General features: G+C 39.8%; 1 protein-coding gene across 1 annotated transcript in view; it reads left to right on the forward strand.

The window, feature by feature from the left end:
- Nucleotides 1–22471, forward strand: part of PHEX (phosphate regulating endopeptidase homolog X-linked) — a 218083-nt gene that overhangs the window by 186222 nt on the left and 9390 nt on the right. The window contains exons 16-20 of the mRNA XM_017540697.2: nucleotides 4055–4109; nucleotides 9878–9945; nucleotides 12374–12504; nucleotides 16970–17035; nucleotides 17948–18052. Coding sequence (XP_017396186.1) covers nucleotides 4055–4109; nucleotides 9878–9945; nucleotides 12374–12504; nucleotides 16970–17035; nucleotides 17948–18052 — 425 coding nt within the window. The remainder of the gene's footprint in view (nucleotides 1–4054; nucleotides 4110–9877; nucleotides 9946–12373; nucleotides 12505–16969; nucleotides 17036–17947; nucleotides 18053–22471) is intronic.

The raw sequence follows: 22471 nt of genomic DNA on the forward strand, positions 1-22471 counted from the left end.
TTTTTAGTAGAGACGGGGTTTCACCATGTTGGCCAGGATGGTCTTGATCTCTTGACCTCATGATCTGCACACCTCGGCCTCCCAAAGTGCTGGGATTACAGGCGTGAGCCACCGCACCCGGCCATATATGTATTACTCTTAACCACCACTGTGCTATGCAAAAGTATGTAATAAAAGGCCACAGGGCTTATACGAATAATGAGGTTGGGGCACAACAGTTAAAACCTTTATCAGTGACACATTAAAAACAAAAGTTGGGAGCCCAGTAAAAATGATAGCACAGTTTTATACATGTTAAATGGGTAAACACACAGATGCCATACAGTAAATATGGCACCTTCCCTTGAAGAGACTTGCTTGTGTAAGTTGACATTGAAGGGGATGTTCCTTGTGAGCTTTTGGGTAGTGGTGGAAGGAGGGTTACATGAAATTGGAAGGAAAGTTTTAACACCAGATGTGGTGAGTGTGGCTCCTACCCCACGTGGCGAACTGAGTCAGTTACTTATGTTGAGGTGCATGCATTTTGTGTATTCTTATATGGCTCAGTCCATTTGGGTGCAGTTTTCTGCATTTTCCTAGCATTTCTTGTGGATAAGCAAATGTGAAATGGGAGTTATGTCCAAATTTTCCCCTAATGTATCAATTTCCTTGGAATAAATTTGCCTTTTCAATACAGGTGTCATAGCAGAACTGACTGTATATATGGGGGCTCACTCTTACACATAGATTACACAAAAAGAATTCCATACACTGTACTGAATGGTGTTTTTCACTTAATATTTTTTAGAGCTTTTGCCATATCACTAGTTACTTGTTTCTTTAAAAAATGGCATTTAAAGCATTAAGAGATGACTAAATTGATCTCTAAAATGCTTGCAACAACTTATACTCCCATCAACGTGTTTCCTACACATTGGCCAATATTACCTGTTATCACATTTATTACTTTTTGCCTACCACTAGTTAAATGTCCCTCTCTCTCTCTCCTCCCTCTCCCTCTCCCTCCCTCCCTCTCTCTCTCTCTCCTTCTCTCTTTCCCCCGCTCTCCCCCTCTCCTCCCCCACCTCCACAGAGACATTTACACTGTGAGGAACAGCTCCCATAAGTACACTGATAGAAAAAGGAACTGTAAGAGTATGAAACAGGTGGGAAGGTGGTGTTGAAATGGCAATAAATAAATAATAAATAAATAAAATGGATATAAAAGAAAACATAAGAAGAACCTATTAAAAAGGGAGAGAAAAGGAATTCCCTTTCTACTTATTTTTCACTTCTACCTTTGCTAAATACAACTTATCTGCTTTATAAGATAAGATACTGAGTCAACCCTGTAGGGATTCCATCTATCACTCTAGCTGGTTGACTTCTCCAAAAATGCAGCTTACACTATTAATCCATTCACTTCAGCAAAACATGCCTAAGGGTACCAGATTCTTCTGTTTATCAGTATTGGGTTCCATGGCCCCAACAAGCTCAGCAGATACAGTTGAACAGAGTGATGTGATGGCTTCACCTTTTGAGTCTGTGGCTTCTAATGGTGAAAGTGGCAGAAATAGAGGCTCATGCAGGTGTCAGACGTTTTCCTGTAAAGAGGTTGGCAATGGACGTAAATGTTTCCAGCTGGGCACATTACCAGCCAGGGAAGCCATAATGATTTAACAATGAAATCACATTGGTTTATGATCATTGTTGTTATTAGGAAATATCATTGCTTTTTGATGATTTACTATGTGAAACTGAGTTTTCATATAAACACTCTGATTTGCATTTATATGTAATACATATTTACGTATGTATATATATCCAGGTCAGAATGAGGATGGAATAGTGATGTAAAGATGCCAAAAATAAGGAAATGTAGAAATTATGAAGATTATTATGATGTTGTCCCTTCAACATCATATTAGATGCATTTTCCTTTATGTGAAAATGACAGAGAGCTACTAGCTGGAGCCATCTCTGTTTTGCAATTAGGCTTTTGCACCTTGCAATTGCAAACTATGATATTAATAAAATATAAAGAATATATATAAGGGTTATATATAACCACCATTTCCCTTCTAAATTAAGGACTTGCTTTCCCATCCTCATTTCTCCTCATGTGTTCTGACATGGAGAAGAGAGAGAAAAAAAAAGTTAAGAAGAGGGAGGAAGAACATTTTGACTTATAAAACAGCTTTCAGTCTCATGGGGCCTAGAACCATTGCTCTGGAGCAGTGAAGGACACTACAGGAGGCCTCTCTCTCTCTTTTTGGTTATGATTCTTTGCTCTATCAGCTGTGATGACTTGTAAGTACAGTTCCTAGGATCAACCTAGGGTGCAAAATTTAGTGGTGAGTTGCAAGGGCAAAGCAAAGCATGTCTCCCACTCATCTGCACTCAAAGTCAGGTACATAATTTGGGAAGCCCAGTGCAAAATAAAAATGTGGGGCCTTTTGTTCCAGAAGCAGGAAAAGATGCCATTGAGGGTGCTAAAATATACAGCCTTGCTCTTTTGTGGTCTTTCTCTTTCAACTTGTCATGGTATTTTTTTTATTTGCTATTCAATGCTATTATAAGAAAAATGAAAGATTTAAGTCATTGCATGAGTGTTATTTTTCATCTCTATATTGTGGAATGACAGTTTTAAATGCAAACATAAGAGCATTTAACTTGTATGTGGAATCACCAAAATTACACAGTTTGTATTTTGTTTTTACTAGCATGGAGGAAATGCCTAACAAAACTCACGCTGTTTTAATTTCACTTCTTAATACATGTACATTCTACCAAGACTCTCTACCTTTGGTTTACTGATGAGTAAGGAAGGACTAAAAGGAAAAGAAACTGTAGGTCATTGTATTAGTCTGTTCTCACACTGCTAATAAAGACATACCTGAGCTCGAGTAATTTATAAAGGAAAGCGTTTTAATTGACTCACAGTTCACATGGCTGAGGAGGCCTCACAATTATTGTGGAAGGTGAAAGAGGAGCAAAGACACATTTTACATGGCAGCAGGCAAGAAAGCCTGTGCAGGGGAACTCCCCTTTATAAAACCATTAGATCTTGTGAGACTTATTCACTACCATGAGAACAGTATGGGGGAACCGCCCCCATGATTCAGTTATCTCCACCTGGCCCCACTCTTGACATGTAGGTATTATTACAATTCAAGGTGAGATTAGAGTGGGGACACAGCCAAACCATATAATTCACCCTATCTTTCTCTGTCCTTCTATGTCGTCATTTTCAGTGTAGGTGTTTGGCCAATACAGGGAAGTAACAAGTATAAGAAAGGTTATGACAGGATTCCTTGGTCATTCATGTTTCTTAGACTTCCACTACCTTCTTTTGGTGGTTTAAGCAAATTCTGGTTTGAATGAAACGTATGGCCTCTTAGGGCTATCAGAGCTTACTCAGTTCCGGATGTATCATGTTTACCTTGCACTTGTTTGGCATCTTGCTGAACTCCCATGCACTGTGGGCCTGATGGAGTCTTGTGCTCCTAGGTCATTGTGAATGCTGTGTGTGAATGGGGCTCCTAGGAACAGCAGACACATACTGTGCACATCTTCTCTGTTTACACACACACGTTCCATTGTCCTCTCAGGCTCCACCCACAAAATACAAGTTCAAAGACAAAATCATTAAGAATTTTGAGATGGTGGCAGGAGAGCATTAAACTAAGTGCAGGACCCTTCTTTTTGGAGTCTGTGTGATGACATAGGCTGCACACCCATGAAGCTAGCCCTTTCTGTATCAGGCAAAGCTGCTGGACAGCCTGAAGCCTCATGGGCATGCCATATATGAAGGAGGCCAGCTCACAGCAAGCTGGACATTGTAAGTAGTGTACCAGTGCAAAATGGTTTCCCTGAAACCATTTAATACACTTATTTCAAACTCAGTTGACTTGATATCATTGAGACAGCTAGATCTCTTAGAGGGCTCCCAGTGCCACAAGGAGTGCCTTTCAGATGGGTCTTTGAAATCTCAGTATTATAGCTAGACCCAGGTACTCATCATTGAATCAATCTCTCTATATCTCTTAACATTTTTTTTTTGTCTTTCTCATAGGATTTCCAGCAGGAGAGCTCCAGAAGCCTTTCTTTTGGGGAACAGAATATCCTCGGTGAGTAAATGAGTAAAGAAACCAGTTACCAGTTAGGAAGAAAGAACATGTTGCTTTCCTGGAGGACAAAAGAAACAAAATCAGTGGTTATTCAGCAGAAAGAAGACATAGAATCTGGCATGGGTTGGCTGTACTCTTATCATTTTAGGTATTTGTTTTGCAATCCTTGTTGCCAGGGTATATGACTGGACAGGAAGCCCAACTTACACATAGGTGGGTTTCATTTTTATGTATTTATTCTCTTACCCATTAACTCATACTACCAATATTTGGACCTTGAAGGATTGTTGGGATTTGAATTCATGGTGATGGGTCTAAAACCATTCCAGGTAGAAGAAACAATGTGAGATAAGGAGGCAAAAGTGTTTCTATAATGGCAGAGTCTAGTTTGGCTAGCCCAAATGGTATATGAAGGGAAGGTGTGGAAACGAAGACTGAGAGTTGATATTGGACGGCTCTGCATGGCAGGTAAGGAGCTCAGATACTAATTGGCAATAGAAAATATTGAAATTTTTGAGCAAGTTAGTAAGATAATCAAGTTCATCTTTAGAAATATGACCTGTGAAGCTACAGAATAAGTCAAAATTGGTAATGTACTAAGTTAGGGATACCAGTTTAAAAGTCATTTTAATGCCAAAAGATTGTAGACTCATGTAATTCACAATTTCCATACATAGTAGAGTTTCTGATAATATTCAATGTCAGTATCAACACTTTTATTTTATGCTTTTTACTTGCTGTGTTTTAATGCATGGAAAATTTTAGTCTTGATTTTATAAGTTGAGTCTCTTGTGTTTTGGTTTGGATATATGACAATTTAAAAATATATAGGTTTAAAAGATATAGATTCCCATAAATATATCAATAAGAGAAATTGGGCTTTCCCAGAAGCTGACCTTGTGATAAGTATTCAAGTGCAATTAGTTCTTTTGAGAGGTGCTACAAGGAAACACCAACAGGAGAGTGGAGAATTGAGATAGTGAGGGAAACAAGCCAAATAAATTGTGTCCTATGAGTCTTTTATGGCCGCCAAAATGAATTACTACAAACTTAGTGGCTTTAAATTACATGAACTTATAAACTTATAGTTCTGTAGGTCCAAAGTTCAACTTGGTTCTCATTGGGCTAAAATCAAGGCGTCAGCAGGGCTACATTTCTTTCTGGAAGCTCTAGAGTCGAATCTGTTTTCTTGCCTTTTCTAGCTTCTAGAGGGGGCCCACATTCCTTGGCTCATGACCTCTTTCTCCATCCTTAAAGTTCCATAGTCACATCTCCTTCTGACTCTCATCTTCTGTCTCTCCCGTCTACTTAAAAGGACCCTTGTGATTACATTGGGACCATTCAGATACTTCAGGATAATCTTCCTATTTTAAGGTTAACTGATTAGCAACCTTAATTCTATTTGCAGCTTTAATTGCCCTTTGCTGTGTAACATAACATATTCACAGGTTCCAAAGATTAGCATGTGGACATCTTTTGTAGGCCATTATTCTGCCTACCACATGTGTGTTACAAAGCCAGTTATCACTGTGGGCAACTGGAGCTCAATCTTGATGGGGAACTGTAAAACATGCTTCAGAGTGATCACACCTCAGAGACATGGCAGCTGGGGTATTTATCCTCCCACTCACCTTCTATCATTGATTGAGGGCTGCTACCAGGCGGTACCTGGCAGTGTCCATCCTAGGCCAACAGGGCTCTAGTGGCCAGAGAAAGTCCTTAGGCAACTAGCTTCAGGTGCTGACATTTGAAGGGTGTCAGATTGGTGTGCTCAAAAATGGTGAATGCTAAGAGGACATGGGCAGCCATTGCTAAAGCTTACTACATGGAGACACCATTGTTAGAATAAATAAGAATTCTAGGTTTGTATTTAACCAAATTCATTAATATCATCCCAGGCTTCTGCTGCATAGTTTTCTTTAGAGTTCAGATGTTTGGAATCAATTTGCCCTACTTTTAAGATTAGAAATATGTATATATTTCTAAAAAAAAAATGTTTAGGCAAAATATTCTTTAAGCTGCCTTCAAACTAATAAAGTCCTAGAATTCTTTGATTCTGCTTATTGTTAACAATTTAACTGAGTTTCTATTATTGTGGTTAGGAAATAGTCTGGTTAGATTTTGATGTTATTAGATGATTTGTTTATTGGGTCTGTGAGCATGATTTTCTGACATAAAAGCTAAGGTCATAGAAACCTAGGAGTTAATGTTAGTGTCTATTTGTTTGTACCTTAGGCTAAGTCATAGCGAATACTTGAGTGTGAAAGAGAATTTTTTTTCCTGAAGATTTCTATGTCCTTATCCACTCAATGAATAGCTATTAAGTATCATTTGGGTATTTGGCATTGGGAATATAAATATGCTAAAGACATGGGAGTCACGGTCCAGTGAGATGGCCTCCCATAAGTTCATCTATTCTGTATTAATAGATGGAGAGCCTCTAGAATCAAGGGAGTGAGTATCCTTTCTGCTCACACTGGTCAGCTTAGTCCTCATCTGAGTGTTGAGTCTAATTATGGGGCATGAACAAGCTGAATTGTTTCCAGAGGAGAGAATCAGGTCTGTAAATGGTTGAAGACAACATTTCCCAAAGTGTGTGTTCCATGAAATAGTAATAGAGGTAAGTCATCCTCTACTTCCCTCAGTTTTGGAGAATCACAGTAGTTATCAGCATAAAAGTTCCGTAGAATTTCTGCAAGAAAGAAACCTATTTGGATGTGTTTAACACAGCTATCTTTTTTGTACCATTAACCATCCCCACTTCTGTCCTCAGCCCGCCACCACCCTTCCCAGACTCTGGTAACCATCCTTCGAAACCTGGAGGTTCCCAAACTCCCCTATGTTTTGGGAAATGCTGATCTAGAATTCATGACTGAAGAATAAGAGCTGAAAGAACTTAACACCTGAGGGGGAACCTCATAACTGTCAGCATATTTTTGAAGGAAAGTTAAGGTGGGAGAATGAATTACTATATTCAGGAGATTCAGCAGGTGTTCAATTAGAGGCTGCACTAGGCCAATAGATGGAAGCCATAGGAAAGACATTTCAGATCAGCATTATGGAGAGCTATTATGTTTAGACTCGTCCAAAGAGGGAATGGGTTATGTTAGAAGGGGATGAGCTCTTGGTCATTGGAAATACCCAAACAGAGTCTTATAACCATTTAAATGGGTTTTTCTAGAGGGATCCCATTCCAGAACTTGGACTAGATGACCTGTAAGGCATTTCTAACTCAGAAATGTTTATGGTTTTATGATTCAGGCATTGGGCAGCCCTTACTTGACAACAGTGTGAGATCATGGTTAGTCCAGACAGCAGTATGGTAGTTTTGTTGTTGACAGCAAATTCTGTGTACATGTTAAACCCATTGAGTAATAAGAACAAAAGAGAAACTGAGTAGGTAGTGAAATTGGTGTCTTCCCCATTTCATTTATGGAAGACTAGATCTTCAATGCAAGAAATCTTACAGTTTCTGAGCAGCCAGCCAAGGTTGCATTTTAAAAGGGAGAGTTTATTTATTTTTTAATATGACATGCAATGTAAATACTCTTCATTGATAAAATGGAGGATGTGAATCTAATATTATGAAATATTATTGCCAGGCTTAGTCATATAAAATTACTTTTTGTCTCTTGTCCAAAGGATTGTCATTATGTAACTGAGAATTGAAACTTACAATGATTCAATCCCTTTCTGAATTCTCTATTACCTTTTGCAAATAGGAAGCTTGTTGGAGCAGCCCCTCTCTTAAGGGACATTTATTGCACAGCAATTTCTATAAGTTTCCACTGTTCATGCCTTCAATTCATCCAGTCCACAGCATTGACAGAGGGTTGTAGAGGACCAAGTACTTATTCTCAGAGCTGAGAGACCTGGAAAAACTAAATGCTGCACTCTACACACTGATAGCTACTGCTGCAAAAATTAACACTATGTAAAATTACAAGTTTGTCCCACACTACTATGATAGTCCTATGATTGAAATGCATAATTTCACTCTTCTTTAATGAAGGTTTGCAGTGATGGAAAAACAGTAGGAAGCATTTTTTCAAATGCAAATTACCTTACAGGAAAGAAATAATAAGGGAAAGAATTGCCACCAAGGGGAAAAATTAAATCATACAACACTTCCTTGGGTATAGTTGAGACAAACAATTAGTATGGTAAGGATCATTATGTCTTGTAATAGCATGTTGCTTCAAAAATTTCCATTCCTTCCAGTTATGGGTGCTATCTATTTGCTGGGTGACTTTGATGTTGCATGTCAGGAACTAACTGTGAGATATTTTTAGCATAATTGCAAATCTCATGAAGAATCTTCACAATAAGGATTCTAAGTGGTCTGTAATTCTCATCCATAGGTTCAGTGACTAAATTCAGATACATATAGATCAGTCACTTGCATGAGATGGTAAAGTTAACTCATCAATTAGTTGAATCATTGTTACTTTCTTACTCTGTACTAGGTAAAGAGGATTTAGCAATGAACAAGTAGATAAGGGATTGGCCTCAATAGAATTCATACTGAGAGAGAAAATCCCAGACACACATATGGAAACCCCATTATTGATTTCTTCATATATTCTTAATATGCTTTGCTATGTAACAAAGCACCATCAAGCAACCATTTGTTGGCTTATTATTCTGTAGTTTGGGCAGGACTGAGCTGAGACAGCTGGTCTCTGCTCTGTATGGTGCTGGCTGGGGTCACTCAAGTAGGGCTGGAGGATCTAAGGTGACTTTACTCACATGTCTGTGCCCCAGTTGGGCTGGCTCTGATGGCTGGGGCCTGCCAGGGCCTCTCTCTCTTCCTTCAGAGTCTCTCAACTTCTGGGGTTTCCTGTTTGCCTCATTTGGCCTCATTCTCTCTAGCTAGTTAGTTAGCTTCTTTGCAAGTGACTTGCAAGAAGGTGGAAAATGGAAGCTACTAAGTTTCTTAAGGCCCGGAAATTATACCTGACTCCTTTCACTACATTCTGGTGGTCATAGCAAGTCTCAAGGCCAGTCCAGATTTAAGCAGAGGGCAATCAATTGCCTCTTGATGGGAGGAGGGGATATTTGCATTCAGGGGTGGGTAGAATTGTGGGTGGCCCCTTTTATAAATAATCTACCACATGCTTCTTCAGAGGTGAAGAGAAACAATGTGGCACCTTTTTCAAATCCTTGCTATTCAGTTGTCATCTTGTCTATAACAGAAAGAGGAACGTGGCTGCCTTTGAAAACAGAGTGATCCCTTTTAATCTCTGCTCTATTTCTTTTTTATGACTACATTTGGAAAACAATTTAACTTCCAAGATTATAATGACTTTTCAACACGTTTCCATTTGGAAAACAATTTAACTTCTAAGATTATAGTGACTTTTCAACAAGTTTCCAGATAAAAAAATAAATGATATGTTTACTGACAGGATCTTTTCAAGCCCTGTTTTAGGTGTTCATAAATATATAGCTACAGCAGATATAAAATCATAGAAATCTTAGGGCTGAAAGGGACTTTAGAAATCATCTCTTTCACATCCCTAATTTCACAGAGCAGGATGCTAAGGTTCATATGTGGTCATAATGACAATGTTAGAATTTATATTTTGTCTATTTAAATTGGAAGATATGTTTAGTTTTTTTGTAGCTTTATGGGTTTGGTTATTAGATTGTTATTACCATGGTTACTAGAAAGCAGTTTATCTTGGCTTTCCATTGAAAAAAATTAAAGGATTATGCTCTAAGATTCATGCTTGTAATTATCTCCAATTTATTTATTTATGCCATAGATCTCTGAGTTATGGTGCTATAGGAGTAATTGTTGGACATGAATTTACACATGGATTTGATAATAATGGTAAGTACTGGTTCATTTTACAAGCTGCTGCTTTTATAATAACGTTGACTATGTGGATGTTAATTGTCATGATTATCTTTGCATAACAGCAGCATCATAGCTTGAAGATTATCCAAAGCAGTGTGAAGGCTGATTGAAAACTTTTCCCTGTGTCTTGCTGTGATAGCTTGCAATAAATAAACAGTTGTTCCCATTGGTGATCGGGGTAGACTTTAAAAAGCGGCCTTGTAATTTCAATAAAATTAGCTTTGCATTTAGATCAGGATTGCTGTAGCTGCCATAGTAGTTACAGGGATTGATTTATAGTATTTCCCTTTGTCATTTCTGTATTCATTGTCTTGAGATATTCTCCCTGGGGAGCAAGCTTTGCTCCAACGATGATTTTACATGCTGCCAAGTTAGGACTTGTTGAGTTAGGACTCTGGAGCTTGGCTGACTGGTTCCCTTTTACGATTTCGAAGATTATGCAATGCTTAGTGTCTATTTTTCTCTATACTGGCTTATATTCTGATTTTTTTTTTTTTTTTTTTTTTTGAGACAGAGTCTAACTCTGTCTCCAGGATGGAGTGCAGTGGCACTATCTTGGCTCACTGCAACCTCGGCCTCCTGGGTTCAAGCAATTCTCTTGCCTCAACCTCCTGAGTAGCTGGGATTACAGGCATGTGCTGCCACACCCAGCTAATTTTTGTATTTTTAGAAGAGATGGGGTTTCACCACGTTGGCCAGGATGGTCTTGATCTCTTGACCTCGTGATCTGCCTACCTTGGCCTCCCAAAGTTCTGGGATTATAAGCATGAGCCACTGCCCCTGGCCTATTCTATTTGTTCCTAATAATCTATGTAATAGGATATGCTTTGTATCCCAATGACATTTAAGAAAAAGGAAAAAGCAGAATACGACATAAACTCAAGAAATGACTGCCTTTGAGAGTCTTCATCATCGTTAATCAGCACTCTTTTCTCCTTTAACTTTGGAGTATTATTGGAAGGCCACATGAAATCTCTGAAACTTATGGATTAGCAGCAAATTACTATCACATCCACACCCATACAATGATTTATAGGCAGTCTCAGGAACCAGCTGCCCCAAGGCAACGTTATATACAGGGGGACCTCTTCCTTCCTTCCCTGTAGTATCTCTAACATCCTTTCCTGGATACCTACCCTAGGGCCAGAGACCCTTTGGCTCCTCTAGAAAAGTCTTCCTGTACTCCCACCAGACCTTCCTTAATCACGTAGATTTTTTTTGTTCCCCTGGTCTTCGTTTCTCTGTTAAAATGTAGCTGATCTGTAGTCATCTGACTCTCCAGAGTTAGACTTTCTGTCTTTGGGTGTTTGGTTTATCTGAGATGAGATGAGAGTCTTAACTAAGAAACAACAGCTAGTAGTTTCTTCCTAGGAAATTTAAGTACAGTTCCTCCCCCAGAACCTTCTGAAGAACTTGCGAAGTCTCTCTCAAAGGAATGAATCTAATGGTGGCAATTTCACTCTAACCAATGCTTAGGACAGTGCATTGCACATATATGTCTGGTACCTATTTAATGAGTGGTTAGTAAGGACAGTGACTCCATACTATCCCAGGGGGTGGTGGTAGTAGCATATAGCCTTGCTGAAGAGTTTTGGGTTGTTCCAATTAACAACTTTACTTAGGGGACTTTCTTGTAAGCTGTCTGTGTAATTAAACAATGCTTTTGATTCTCATAGTAACCTTGAATATAGAAGACAGTCTAGCAGCATCCAAATTTTGTTTCAAAGGATGTAGAGAAGAATGAAGTGAGCACATAGCCAGAAAGCATGTTTAACTAATCTTTCTTCCATTATGATTTGGAGATTTTCATTCTTGTTCCAAGTTTTCTTTTTAGAGCAATCTTTCTCGTCTAAGCAGGACACTAGTGGCTGTAGAATGATTCATAACAGAGGTTTTATGTGTCTTTCAGCTCCTGGCAACTTGGAGGAAACTGGTTCTTATAGGGCTGAATCAGGGTCTATGATCTCACAGTATGGATGACTCACTGGGGCTATTCCTATGGATCATCTGGAATTTAGCTGGTAGTAATGCTCTGATTTCCTCCATGGGCTTTCTAAATGAAGGCATCTTATTTCATAGTCCAGTGAACATTTTGGGTCAGATCAGTTGAACACACAGAATGCAAGATTGGATAAGACTAATATATGTAACAAATTGTTGAATCTCATTTTTAAGATGCTCTATGTTCCTTAGAAGGAAAGAACTTTCTCAATTCTCTTTATCCTTTTCACTCTTTTTACAATTAACCTGTGACATCGGAGAGAAGGCAGGAGCTGATCTGAGGAAGAGTGTTCCCTGCTGTTATGACTGCTTTTTGAAGGCTTGTCGAGGTGAGGGAAAGGAAAGATGAATTTAGTTTCCATAAATAACATAAATGTCTTTGAACTTTTCTTTTTGCTAGGTAGAAAATATGATAAAAATGGAAACCTGGATCCTTGGTGGTCTACTGAATCAGAAGAAAAGTTTAAGGAAAAAACAAAGTGTATGATTAACCAGTATAGCAACTATTATTGGAAGAAAGCTGGCTTAAATGTGAGTACAACTGTGGCTAAGGGGGAGCCTTGTGTTTCATTTTTCCTCATTTGGACATTAGCTTGCCTTAAACCATTGGTTCTCAAAGCGTGTTTACAAGATCAACAGCATCTGTCTTCCCTGGGAACATTCTTGAGTCCTACCCCGTACCTGCTGAATCAGAATCTTTGGGACGGGGGCCTTGTCATCCCTTAACCAGGTAGGAACTTTGTCCTGATGTATTACTGGGGCTGGAAAATACCTAAATCCTTGCTATGCCTCAAATCTATTATACTTGCAGATGAACTTAGGTAAAAATCCATATGCTTCTTTTAAAGGGAATGTTTATAAACACTGACTTGGTTCTCCTGGTTCTTAAACCATGCTCAGCCCAGGTGAGACCACTGCTCATTCAGGCAGAGAAACCAGTCAGTATCCTTGAATGGTGTCTAGCTATCTTATCAGTGTCCTGGAAAGCCCCTTTCTCCGCCTATATATTTTGGAATATCTACAACTGTGACCAGAGAAGACCTAAAATGGGTGCTTCTGTGTATCTATATTATAGTGCAAGGGTTTTCACACTGAAAAGTCATCTGGAGTATATGTTGCTTCAAAAACAGCATAGCAGAAAGGGGTTCTAGAATCAGACATGGGTCCAAATCTAGGTTCAACTAGTTTTTATGAACTTGGGCAAGTTACTTAATATTCCTGAGTCTCAGCATCTTCATTTGTGAAATGGGTGTTTCTGAACTCATTTATTTGTTGTAAGAATTAAATGAACAAAGCAATGTGAAGCACTAGCACAATGCCTGACCTACAGTAAATGTTCAATACAAGACAGTTAATATTCCTGATCCTTTGTGACATACTCATTAGTACCCTATCCCAGGAAAAAACAAAGCCAAAGATTTTCTGGGTTTAAAAAAACCCAAAAAATAATAGAACAGTTTTCTTGGAGGAAGGGAATTTATATTTCCTGGTGATTATCATATGCAGGCATGAGAGTGAAACTTTTGACTTAATTGAAACAAATGTATCCCCATACTGGTCCTGAGAGGTGTAGTTATTACTAAGTGTACAGGTTTTACGTATGAGGTTCAAAGGGATTAAACTGAGGTTCAGAGTCTAGATAAGAGTTTATGTCTGTACGACTCCAAAGTCCATACTCCTTCCCCTATATCATGCTCAGGTTCTTATTTTAAGTTCATTTTATATCTGGGTGATGTGTGGGTGGACTGCTCTTCACCATTTATTTTGGCCCAAGTGTCAGAGAGATTGAAACTTAATTCTGACAAATGTGTACCTTTGTCACAAGGACGATAGAAAGGGCATGCCTGTCTTAGCATAAATCCACTTAACCATCAGAAAACAGCTTCAGTTTCATTCCCACAGGAGAGTGGGTGGCTTCCTTTGTGGATATAAGGGCCATGCTTCATTTTTCTGGATTCATTTATAGGAGCTATTCCTTTGTGCCTCAATGTTTCTTTGTTGTGAATTCGGCAGAGCTCAGATGGGGCACCACAGATGCAGGCTATCAGCAGCTGTTGAGCCTTTTTGTTGTGGTTGAGTCATGAGAGTCCAAACCTAGGGCCATGTGGTCTACTGAGGCAGACCAGAGTTCAAGGAGCCAGAGGGGAGAGTCTGCTCCAAAAGGCTCTCTTTTAGATATAAAGCTTAGAGTGAATGGCTAGGCATGGTGGCTCATGCCTGTATTCTCAACAGTTTGGAAGGCCAAGGTGTGAGGATCACTTGAACCTAGGAGTTCAATACCAGCCTGGGCAACATACAGAGACTCTGTCTCTATAAAAACATTTTTAAAAAAAATTAGCTGGGTGTAGTGGTGCAAGCCTGTACTCCCAGCTACTCAGAAGGTTGAGATGGAAGAAGTGTTTGAACACTGTAGTGAGATATGATCACGCCACTGCACTCTAGTCTGGGTGACATAGACCCTGTCTCAAAAAAAAAAAAGCTCAGAGTAAAAAGGAAGGGGATTAAATTTAAGCAGAACTGGATAATATGATCATGATCTTCAAGAGCCAAGAGGAGTTGGTACTTGAGAAGGTAGCATAGTAGGAAGCAAAGGCTTTGGAGACAGAAGACTGCTTGTGTTTGAATCCCAGTGAAAATGTGAGCAGTTTCGTCACTCTGTCTTCTGTTCACTAGGAGAGCCCAAGAAAGAGGTTCCTTAGGTCATGTTTTTTTTTTTTTTTTTTTTTTTTTTTTTTTTTTTTTTTTTTTTTTTTTTTTTTNATAGCATCTCACTGTGTCTCCCAGGCTGGAGTGCAGTGGTGTGATCTTGGCTCACTGCAACCTCCGCCTCCTGGGTTCCAGTGATTCTCCTGCCTCAGCCTCCCAAAGAGCTGGGATTAAAGGCACCCTCCATCATGCCTGGCTAATTTTTATATTTTTAGTAGAAACAGGGTTTCTCCATGTTGGCCAGGCTGGTCTTGAACTCCTTACCTCAGGCGGTCTGCCTGCCTTGACCTCCCAAAGTGCTGGGATTACAGGCCTGAGTGACCACACCTGGCCTAGGTCAGTGATTTATACGAGAAAGTAGTTTCAGGAGAAGCCTATAATAAAATGAGGGATACCTGTTGGTTTCAGATGTTTAGCCTCATCCTGATTCCACAAAGGATTCTGGAGCATGAATTATACCACAGAAATTGTTAAGCCCAGGGGCTGTTTGATCTGTATGTCAGTCAATTACTGGAAGTCTCCAAATGAGGTGTCTCCTATAAACTAAGGTTGATCTGAGCTGTTAGCAGCTGCAGGAATGGGTGCACAGTTTAGGGAGAAAAGGGGATCTGGTGGGATATCAACATCTGCTATGTACTCTGAGCTTTAGATCCTTAATAGTTGAGCAAGGATGGTGGTAATTAGCACTTTCCTCATAGGATTGTGGATAACAAAGAATATATGTAAAGCAGGAACGGTAGCCTTTGTATACTGAAGCTAGGAGGGTCCTGCGTGATTACAGTGAATAATATTTTCCAAAGATTTGTTTTTATTCCTTGATATTGCTTGATACCTGGGTGATTGGGCTAGCTTAAAAGTAAAGAGTTGGTAAGATCCGTGGTTTGAAAGTTTCAAGCAAGGTATATTAGTTTTCTGTGGCTTGCTCTAACAAGTTACTATAAACTTAGTAGCTTAAAAGAACATAAATTTATTATCATACGGTTCTGTATGGCAGAAGTCTGACATGGATCTCAGTGGCCTAAAATCAAAGTGTTAGCCGGGCCACATTCCTTTCTAGAGGTTCTAGGGGAGGATTGGTTTCCTTGCCTTTTCTAGCTTTCGGAGGCCGGCCACATTGCTTAGCTCATGGCCCCTTCCTTTTTCAAAGCCAGCAATGACCAGTGGAGTCTTCTCACATTGCATCACTGTGACACTCTCCTGCCTCCCTTTTCCTCTTGTAAGGACTTTTGTAATTACACTGGATCCACCTGGACAATCCAGGCTAAAGTCTGCATCTCAAGATCCTTAACATAATCACATCATAAAAGTCTCCTTTGCCATACTTTATTTTTCCAGCTTCATTTCGTAGCGGCCATTCCTCTGTGCCTGAATCTTCTTTGCAGTGAATAAGATAACATATTCACAGGTTCCAGGGATTAGGACACAGACATCTTTGGGAGGCCATTATTCTGCCTATTACACAAAGGTTGTAGGGCTTTTCTATAAGCAGCCAGACAGTAAATAATTTATGCTTTGTGGGGCGTATGGTCTCTGTTGCAATATTTAATTTTGCCATTGTAGCAAAAGCGCAACTACAGACAATATGTATATGAATGGGCATGGCTGTGACCCAATAAAACTTGATTTATGAACACTAAAATTTGAATTTCACATAATTTTCATGTGCCACCAAATATTATTCTTCTTTTGATTTTCCCCAGTTGTTGAAATATGTAAAATCTGGTCTTATCTTGCAGCCTGTACGAAAACAAGTAGCAGGTGGGATTTGGCTTGTGGGCTGTATTGGTTTAGAATATTTTTGTCCTAGCTCATTTAAAGTTGTTTTAAGAAACAATCTCGAATATTGGGAAGAATTTCTTTACCATGCTTGGCTGGTTGTCATACATATTGCAAACCTCAACCTTGTGATCTGCACTACTTCTATTTGATTTTTGTTCCCTAGGAGAGCTACTTTTAATTTTTCATAGAAATTGCTGAAGGTCTTGAAATCTTGTTCCTGTGTGGATGGTAAATTTTTGGAAACACAGGCGCAATGAGAAGAATACTCAAATTCTGTGAGTTAATCAGAGAAAGTAACCTGTGTATTGACATTCCTAATTTTTCCCGTTAAACCACAGTCTCTCAGAATATTGTTAACGTTTTATTGGAGCTGGCTAATTATGACTATCTTTGATTTCCTGAATGTAATTTTCTCTTTAAAAATTGATACTTTTCTTGCTATAATATTTATGCCCCTTGCTGAATGATAGTTGACCACAAAACACTCATTTTTCTTTTTTCTTTCGGTTAGGTAAAGGGGAAGAGGACCCTGGGAGAAAATATTGCTGATAATGGAGGCCTGCGGGAAGCTTTTAGGGTATGCATTGCTATGTTTGCTGTGGTTGTAAAAATCAAGCCATTAAACACCATATGGGTGTACCTCACTTCATACCACAGTTATGTTCTTGAGGCGTTAGATATTATGGAATTTCTGTAAATAGAAGTGTATCTCCCCATTGACCCTATTATATAAATAGAACTACATTTCTTTTTCTTTTTGGGGTGGAAAGTCACCCTAAAGAATAATATTTGTTATTGAGAATCATGTATTTAAAGGATAGCTTTTAGAAATCAGATTGAAGCCTGCTACAGAACTCTCCTTGGGGCTAGGTTCATTTGTTTTCCTTGAGTAGGTCTTTCTGTAGTCCTCTTACAATATCCAACTTCTCAGTTATGGCCAGAGGGTAGTGGTTCTCATATACTGGGCAAGGTTCATTATAACGTTTTCATCATCCACTAGTTTGTGGTCAAATAACAGGCATAAGGAGAATGCAGAAAGATTTCATAAAGCTAAATGCATTCAATTTAACGACTGGACTGTTATTCCCGGTTATGTGTTTTCTATATTTTATAAAAGGAGGGCACTACTTTTACATGGCAAAGTAAAAACAATGGTAATATGTGGACCCCAAAATTTATTGCCATAGGGGTCTTGCCATTGTATTAGTTTGTTCCCTGCTAGGAATAGAAAGAACAGCTTCTTTTCCCAAGTGTTATTTAACATCTGAATGCTTTGGTCCAGCTGCTTTGGTATACATTGAGTGTAAGGCCTTTCTGCAGGTGTACCTGCATTACTGGTAAGTGATAGGACATGGACGTGCATTTCCAGGTGTTTCTTTTCATAAAGAAAATTTTGACATGATGCATTTTGCATGTGGCAGGAGTACCTATTGAGAAAAGAGAAAAACTCACCATTGCAAAGACTCATCTCTTCTTGTTCTCTCACCAGGCTTACAGGAAATGGATAAATGACAGGAGGCAGGGAGTTGAGGAGCCTCTTCTACCAGGCATTCCATTCACCAACAACCAGCTCTTCTTCCTGAGTTATGCTCATGTGAGTAGACCGAGGAAAGGGGATCAAAGAAAGATTTCAAACAAAAGTTTTATGGCATGAATTTGATTTTAGCAAAAATTTTACCTTCTTAGAGTACATAATTAATTAGCTAATTGAATCAAGGTATATTTGTATTTTTTAAATCAAGTGGGTTACCAGCCCTATGGTAATTCATTTGGTAGTTCCTCAACGTATCTTGACTTCTTAATGTATTTGATACTAGTTGTAACCATTTCTATCTAGTAAGTTGTTCTTTGGCTTTCATGAGCCTGCCCTTTCCTGTATTTCTCCTCCTTTGCTGACTTTATCCCACTGCTCTCAGCCTGTGGAGGACCCTCAGGGTCACCTTCCCAACTCTCGAATGCATATGCACAGACCCCTAAAGCTGAAGAACAACAAAGGCAACTAGAGTCATGTCATTCTTTTGTGAGTTTAACAGGCTCTTAGAGCAGAAATTGAAAGGAAGATGTGCAGGAAATAAAGCACAGTTCTGAGTTTGAGTCTCTGGCTAATGAGGCAAGTGCCAAGTCTTTCTTAGTTATTACAGCTTATGTCATAAACATGTAGGCAACCTTTTCAAAGAAGTCAGGGACAGGTCAATAAAGGTTCTAATGAATGGCCTCACAGGGGGCTAATGTATGTATATGCTCAAATCATCAGTACAACCTTTTGTTCCTAAGTCTTTGCTTTCACTGCTAAGCTCATTCAGTTACAAGTCTTCTATAATTGACTCTTGTGAAAGGATTCTTGCTTGCCTGGAGTCTTCTATTTCTTAAAGCTCATATAAAAACACTAAATAAGTTATTATTTAGCAACCTGATGTCAACAAAACTCTAGTCATCAACAAAATGACTTTCCTTTTAGTTTTCCTGTTTCTATCATCACATCCCCAGTCTTCGAATTGTCCTGGTTAGAAAGCCTGGATTCTTAGGTCTTATGTGATGCATCTATCCTCATTTTTGTTACATGTGTTCCGGAAGCTAGATGTTTCATACTTTTAAATGCTTTTCAGATTCAATATTTTCTCTCCTGTTTTAGGAAGTTTGGGCTGCTATAACAAAGTGTCATAGACTATGTGGCTTAAAAACGGCAGAAATTTATCACAGATCTGGAGGCTGGAAGTCTGAGATTAGGGTGCAGGCAGGATTGAGTTCTGGTGAGGGCTTTTTTCCTGTGTTGCACACTGCCAACTTCTGTGTCCTCACAAGGTGGAAAGAGCTAGTTAGCTCTTCTGGCCTCTTCTTATATGGGTACTAATCCCATTCATGAGGGCTTCACCCTCATGATTTACTTAGCTCCCAAAGGCCTACCTCCTAATACCATAACATGGATTAGGGCTTCAACATATGAATTTTGGGGAACAGAAACATTTATTCCATAGCATCCCCATTACCCTATCTCATCATATGTAGGCATAATCTTAATATCCTCTACCCTGGATTATCCCAACAGCCTTACGGAATGTTAATCTGACTTCAGCACTTTTTTTTTTTTTTTTAACCACTGTTTCACTTACCTCAGAATGCCACTTTTATTTCATTACCAACCTGCTCAAAGAACTACAGTGGCTCTCAAATGCCGACCACATGGAAGCCAAACACCTCCATCTCCATCTGACTTCCCAGATTTTCAGTATGATCCGACTCCACCCAACCCATTTTAATTTCCCATAACTCCATTGAGTGAGGAAAAAAACTCAGCCTTAGCTAGGCAAGTATCCTCACTTCCGCCCTATAATGTCATGCCCATTACTGTCTCTTTGGCTTTGCTTCTGATTCTCCTTCTATAATACAAGCTTTCCTACTCTTCCCCCTCAGATGGCTATTCAATCTAAGCCTCATCCTTCAGGATCCATCTTCCACTCCCTCCACATCTTCCATAAACTCTTCCCCAATGAATCCTCCAGTCCTTATTATTTTCTTTTATCTTCAACTCCTTTTACACTTACTTTCATTACCATGCAGTTGAGTACTTAGCTGCTCTCTAAATGTTCAAGAATTTTAGTTTTATCTTCACAGCTAATCTTTGGATCTTTACACTTCCTGTGTATCTCCATAGCACCCAGCAAAGATGCTGGGTATTTTGAAGACACTTGATGTTTTTAGATCAATTGCTTGAAAGGAATAAGACTAACAATTCAACTAAGGAGACTCCCTTTTGGGTCAGTGCTGGGTCAGATATCTAAAATAAGTATACAAAAAATAGAATTTTCTAGAGTTGGGGTTGGCAAACTATAGGGCCAAATAAGGCCTCCTGCCTGTTTTTGTAAATAATGTTTTATTGGAAAGCAGCCACATGCCTTCATTTAATCATGACCTGTGGCTGGTTTTGTGCTACAGGGGCACAGTTGAATAGTTGAAACAGGGACTTTATGGTGTTCAAAGCCTAAAATTTTTGCCACCTGTCTCTTTCCAGAAAAAGTTTGCTGACCCCTACTCTAGAGGACAAAGTATAGTGATCTATCAGTTCTTACTATTTACATCTTAGTCCACAATATCTCTTTGTAGATTAAATAAACTAATTGATAGGGATGTTACTTATAATTTTGAAATGTTTCCAGATCTAATACCAAACTATTTCTGATTTATTTTAAAGTGAAGAGATTTAGGGGGGGAAAGTGGAAAGCTATTTTATATCACTAGTGAGAAATTTATCTTGGAGTTTTTCCCACTGACAGAATGAGGAGATTTTCAATCTTTTACACTTTAAAGTAAGTCTGCTTCTAAGGAGTAAAATTACTTTCCCTCCTGGGAAGGTACTAAGAAAACAGTAGCAGCCATAATGTGTTTTCAGAAGTCTCTTAAGTGATATATGGAGCAAAGACAATACTATATTATAATGTAAGACCATAAGAAATGAGGTAAAATCAAATGCCACAAACTACTTCACATCAGCTAACTTCTGAGGAAATTAGGGAATCACATTACAAAACGCCTTCAAAGAAGTCAAATTCAGAACCACTGTGACTGGAGGTTTTTCTTCATCAAAAGCAACAACAGATTGGGGAAGAACCAAGATGGCCGTTTAGGAACAGCTCGGAGTTGCAGCTCCCAGTGAAAGCACAGAGGGTGAGTGGACGCCGCATTTTTATTGCCCACGGACCAAGAGATTCCCAGGCGGAGGAGCCCCACAGTTTGCCAGTGTGGTTCTTTTGGTCGGCATGGCTGCTTTGTTGGCGCCCCGGCCAGGGGTTATCCATACAAAATACACTGGTCCCGGTGCCCTTTTGGCTGGCGATTGGAGCCCCGGGAAATCGCCCATTCATCTGATTAAAGAGGGGACTGAACAGGGAGCCAGGCCAGGGGATTCCTGGGCAAAAGTGCCGCTGTTTAAGCTGGCAAGTCACTGCATGGGAAATCACACAGATCCCGACACCTTTTCAACAGGTGACTGGAACACCTGTGATAGAGTCGACTGTTCAACTAAAAAAGAAAAAAAAAAGGCTCTGAGGCAGGGAGCCAGGTGATCAGGCTCGGCTGGTCCCACCACCACAAAAGAACAGCAATCAGAAACTCTCTGGATTGAGAGTTCCATAGCAAGCGCAGCTGAACCTGGCATGGTCCAGCTCTGTGGGGGAGGGGCGTCTGCCATTACCGAGGCACTTCACCACTACGGAGGTAGTCTGCCATTCCTGAGGCAGCCTGCCATTGCCAAGGCAACCTGCCATTACAGAGAGTCCGCCAATACAGAGGTGGGCCAACATTGCCGAGGCAGTTCTAACTACACCCATATAAACAGGACTGCAGGGAAGTTCATACGGCAGCTGGGCGGAGCCCACAGCAGCTTAGCAAAGCCTCTGCAGGCAGACAGTGACTGTGTTGCCTCCTTGCTGGGCAGGGCAGCCCTGAAAAAAAAAAAGGCAGCAGTACAATGGAAACTCATAAAGCCCTAACTCCCTGGGACAGAGCACCTGGGAACAAAAAGCGGTTTATGAGTTCTGCTGCAGCAGACCTAAATGTACCTGCCCAGCAGCTCTGAATGAACAATGGAGCTCACAGCTCAGCATTTGAGCTCCTATAAAGACAGACTGTCTCCTCAAGCAGCTCCGTGACGCCTGTATAGCCAAAAAGCTACCTCATAAAGGAGAGATCAGACTGACATTTGACGGGTATCCTTCTGGGACAAAGATAGCAGAAGAAGAAAACTGGTAGCAACCCTTACTGTTCTGCAGCCACTGCAGGTGAGCCCCAGGCAGGCAGGGCCTGGAGTGGACCTCAGCAGACCTGCAGCAGAGGGGCCACACTGTCAGAAGGAAAGCTAAGAAACAGAAATAACTTCATCATCAACAAACAGAACGTCCACTCAGAGACCCAATCTGAAAGTCAGCAACTACAAAGACGACAGGTAGATAAATCCATAAAGATGGGAAGAAACCAGCCCAAAAAGGATGAAAACACCCGAAACCAGAACACCTCTCCT

The sequence above is a fragment of the Cebus imitator genome, unplaced genomic scaffold (genome assembly GCF_001604975.1).
Source record: "Cebus imitator isolate Cc_AM_T3 unplaced genomic scaffold, Cebus_imitator-1.0 Scaffold128, whole genome shotgun sequence".
In the NCBI taxonomy this organism is placed as follows: domain Eukaryota; kingdom Metazoa; phylum Chordata; class Mammalia; order Primates; family Cebidae; genus Cebus; species Cebus imitator.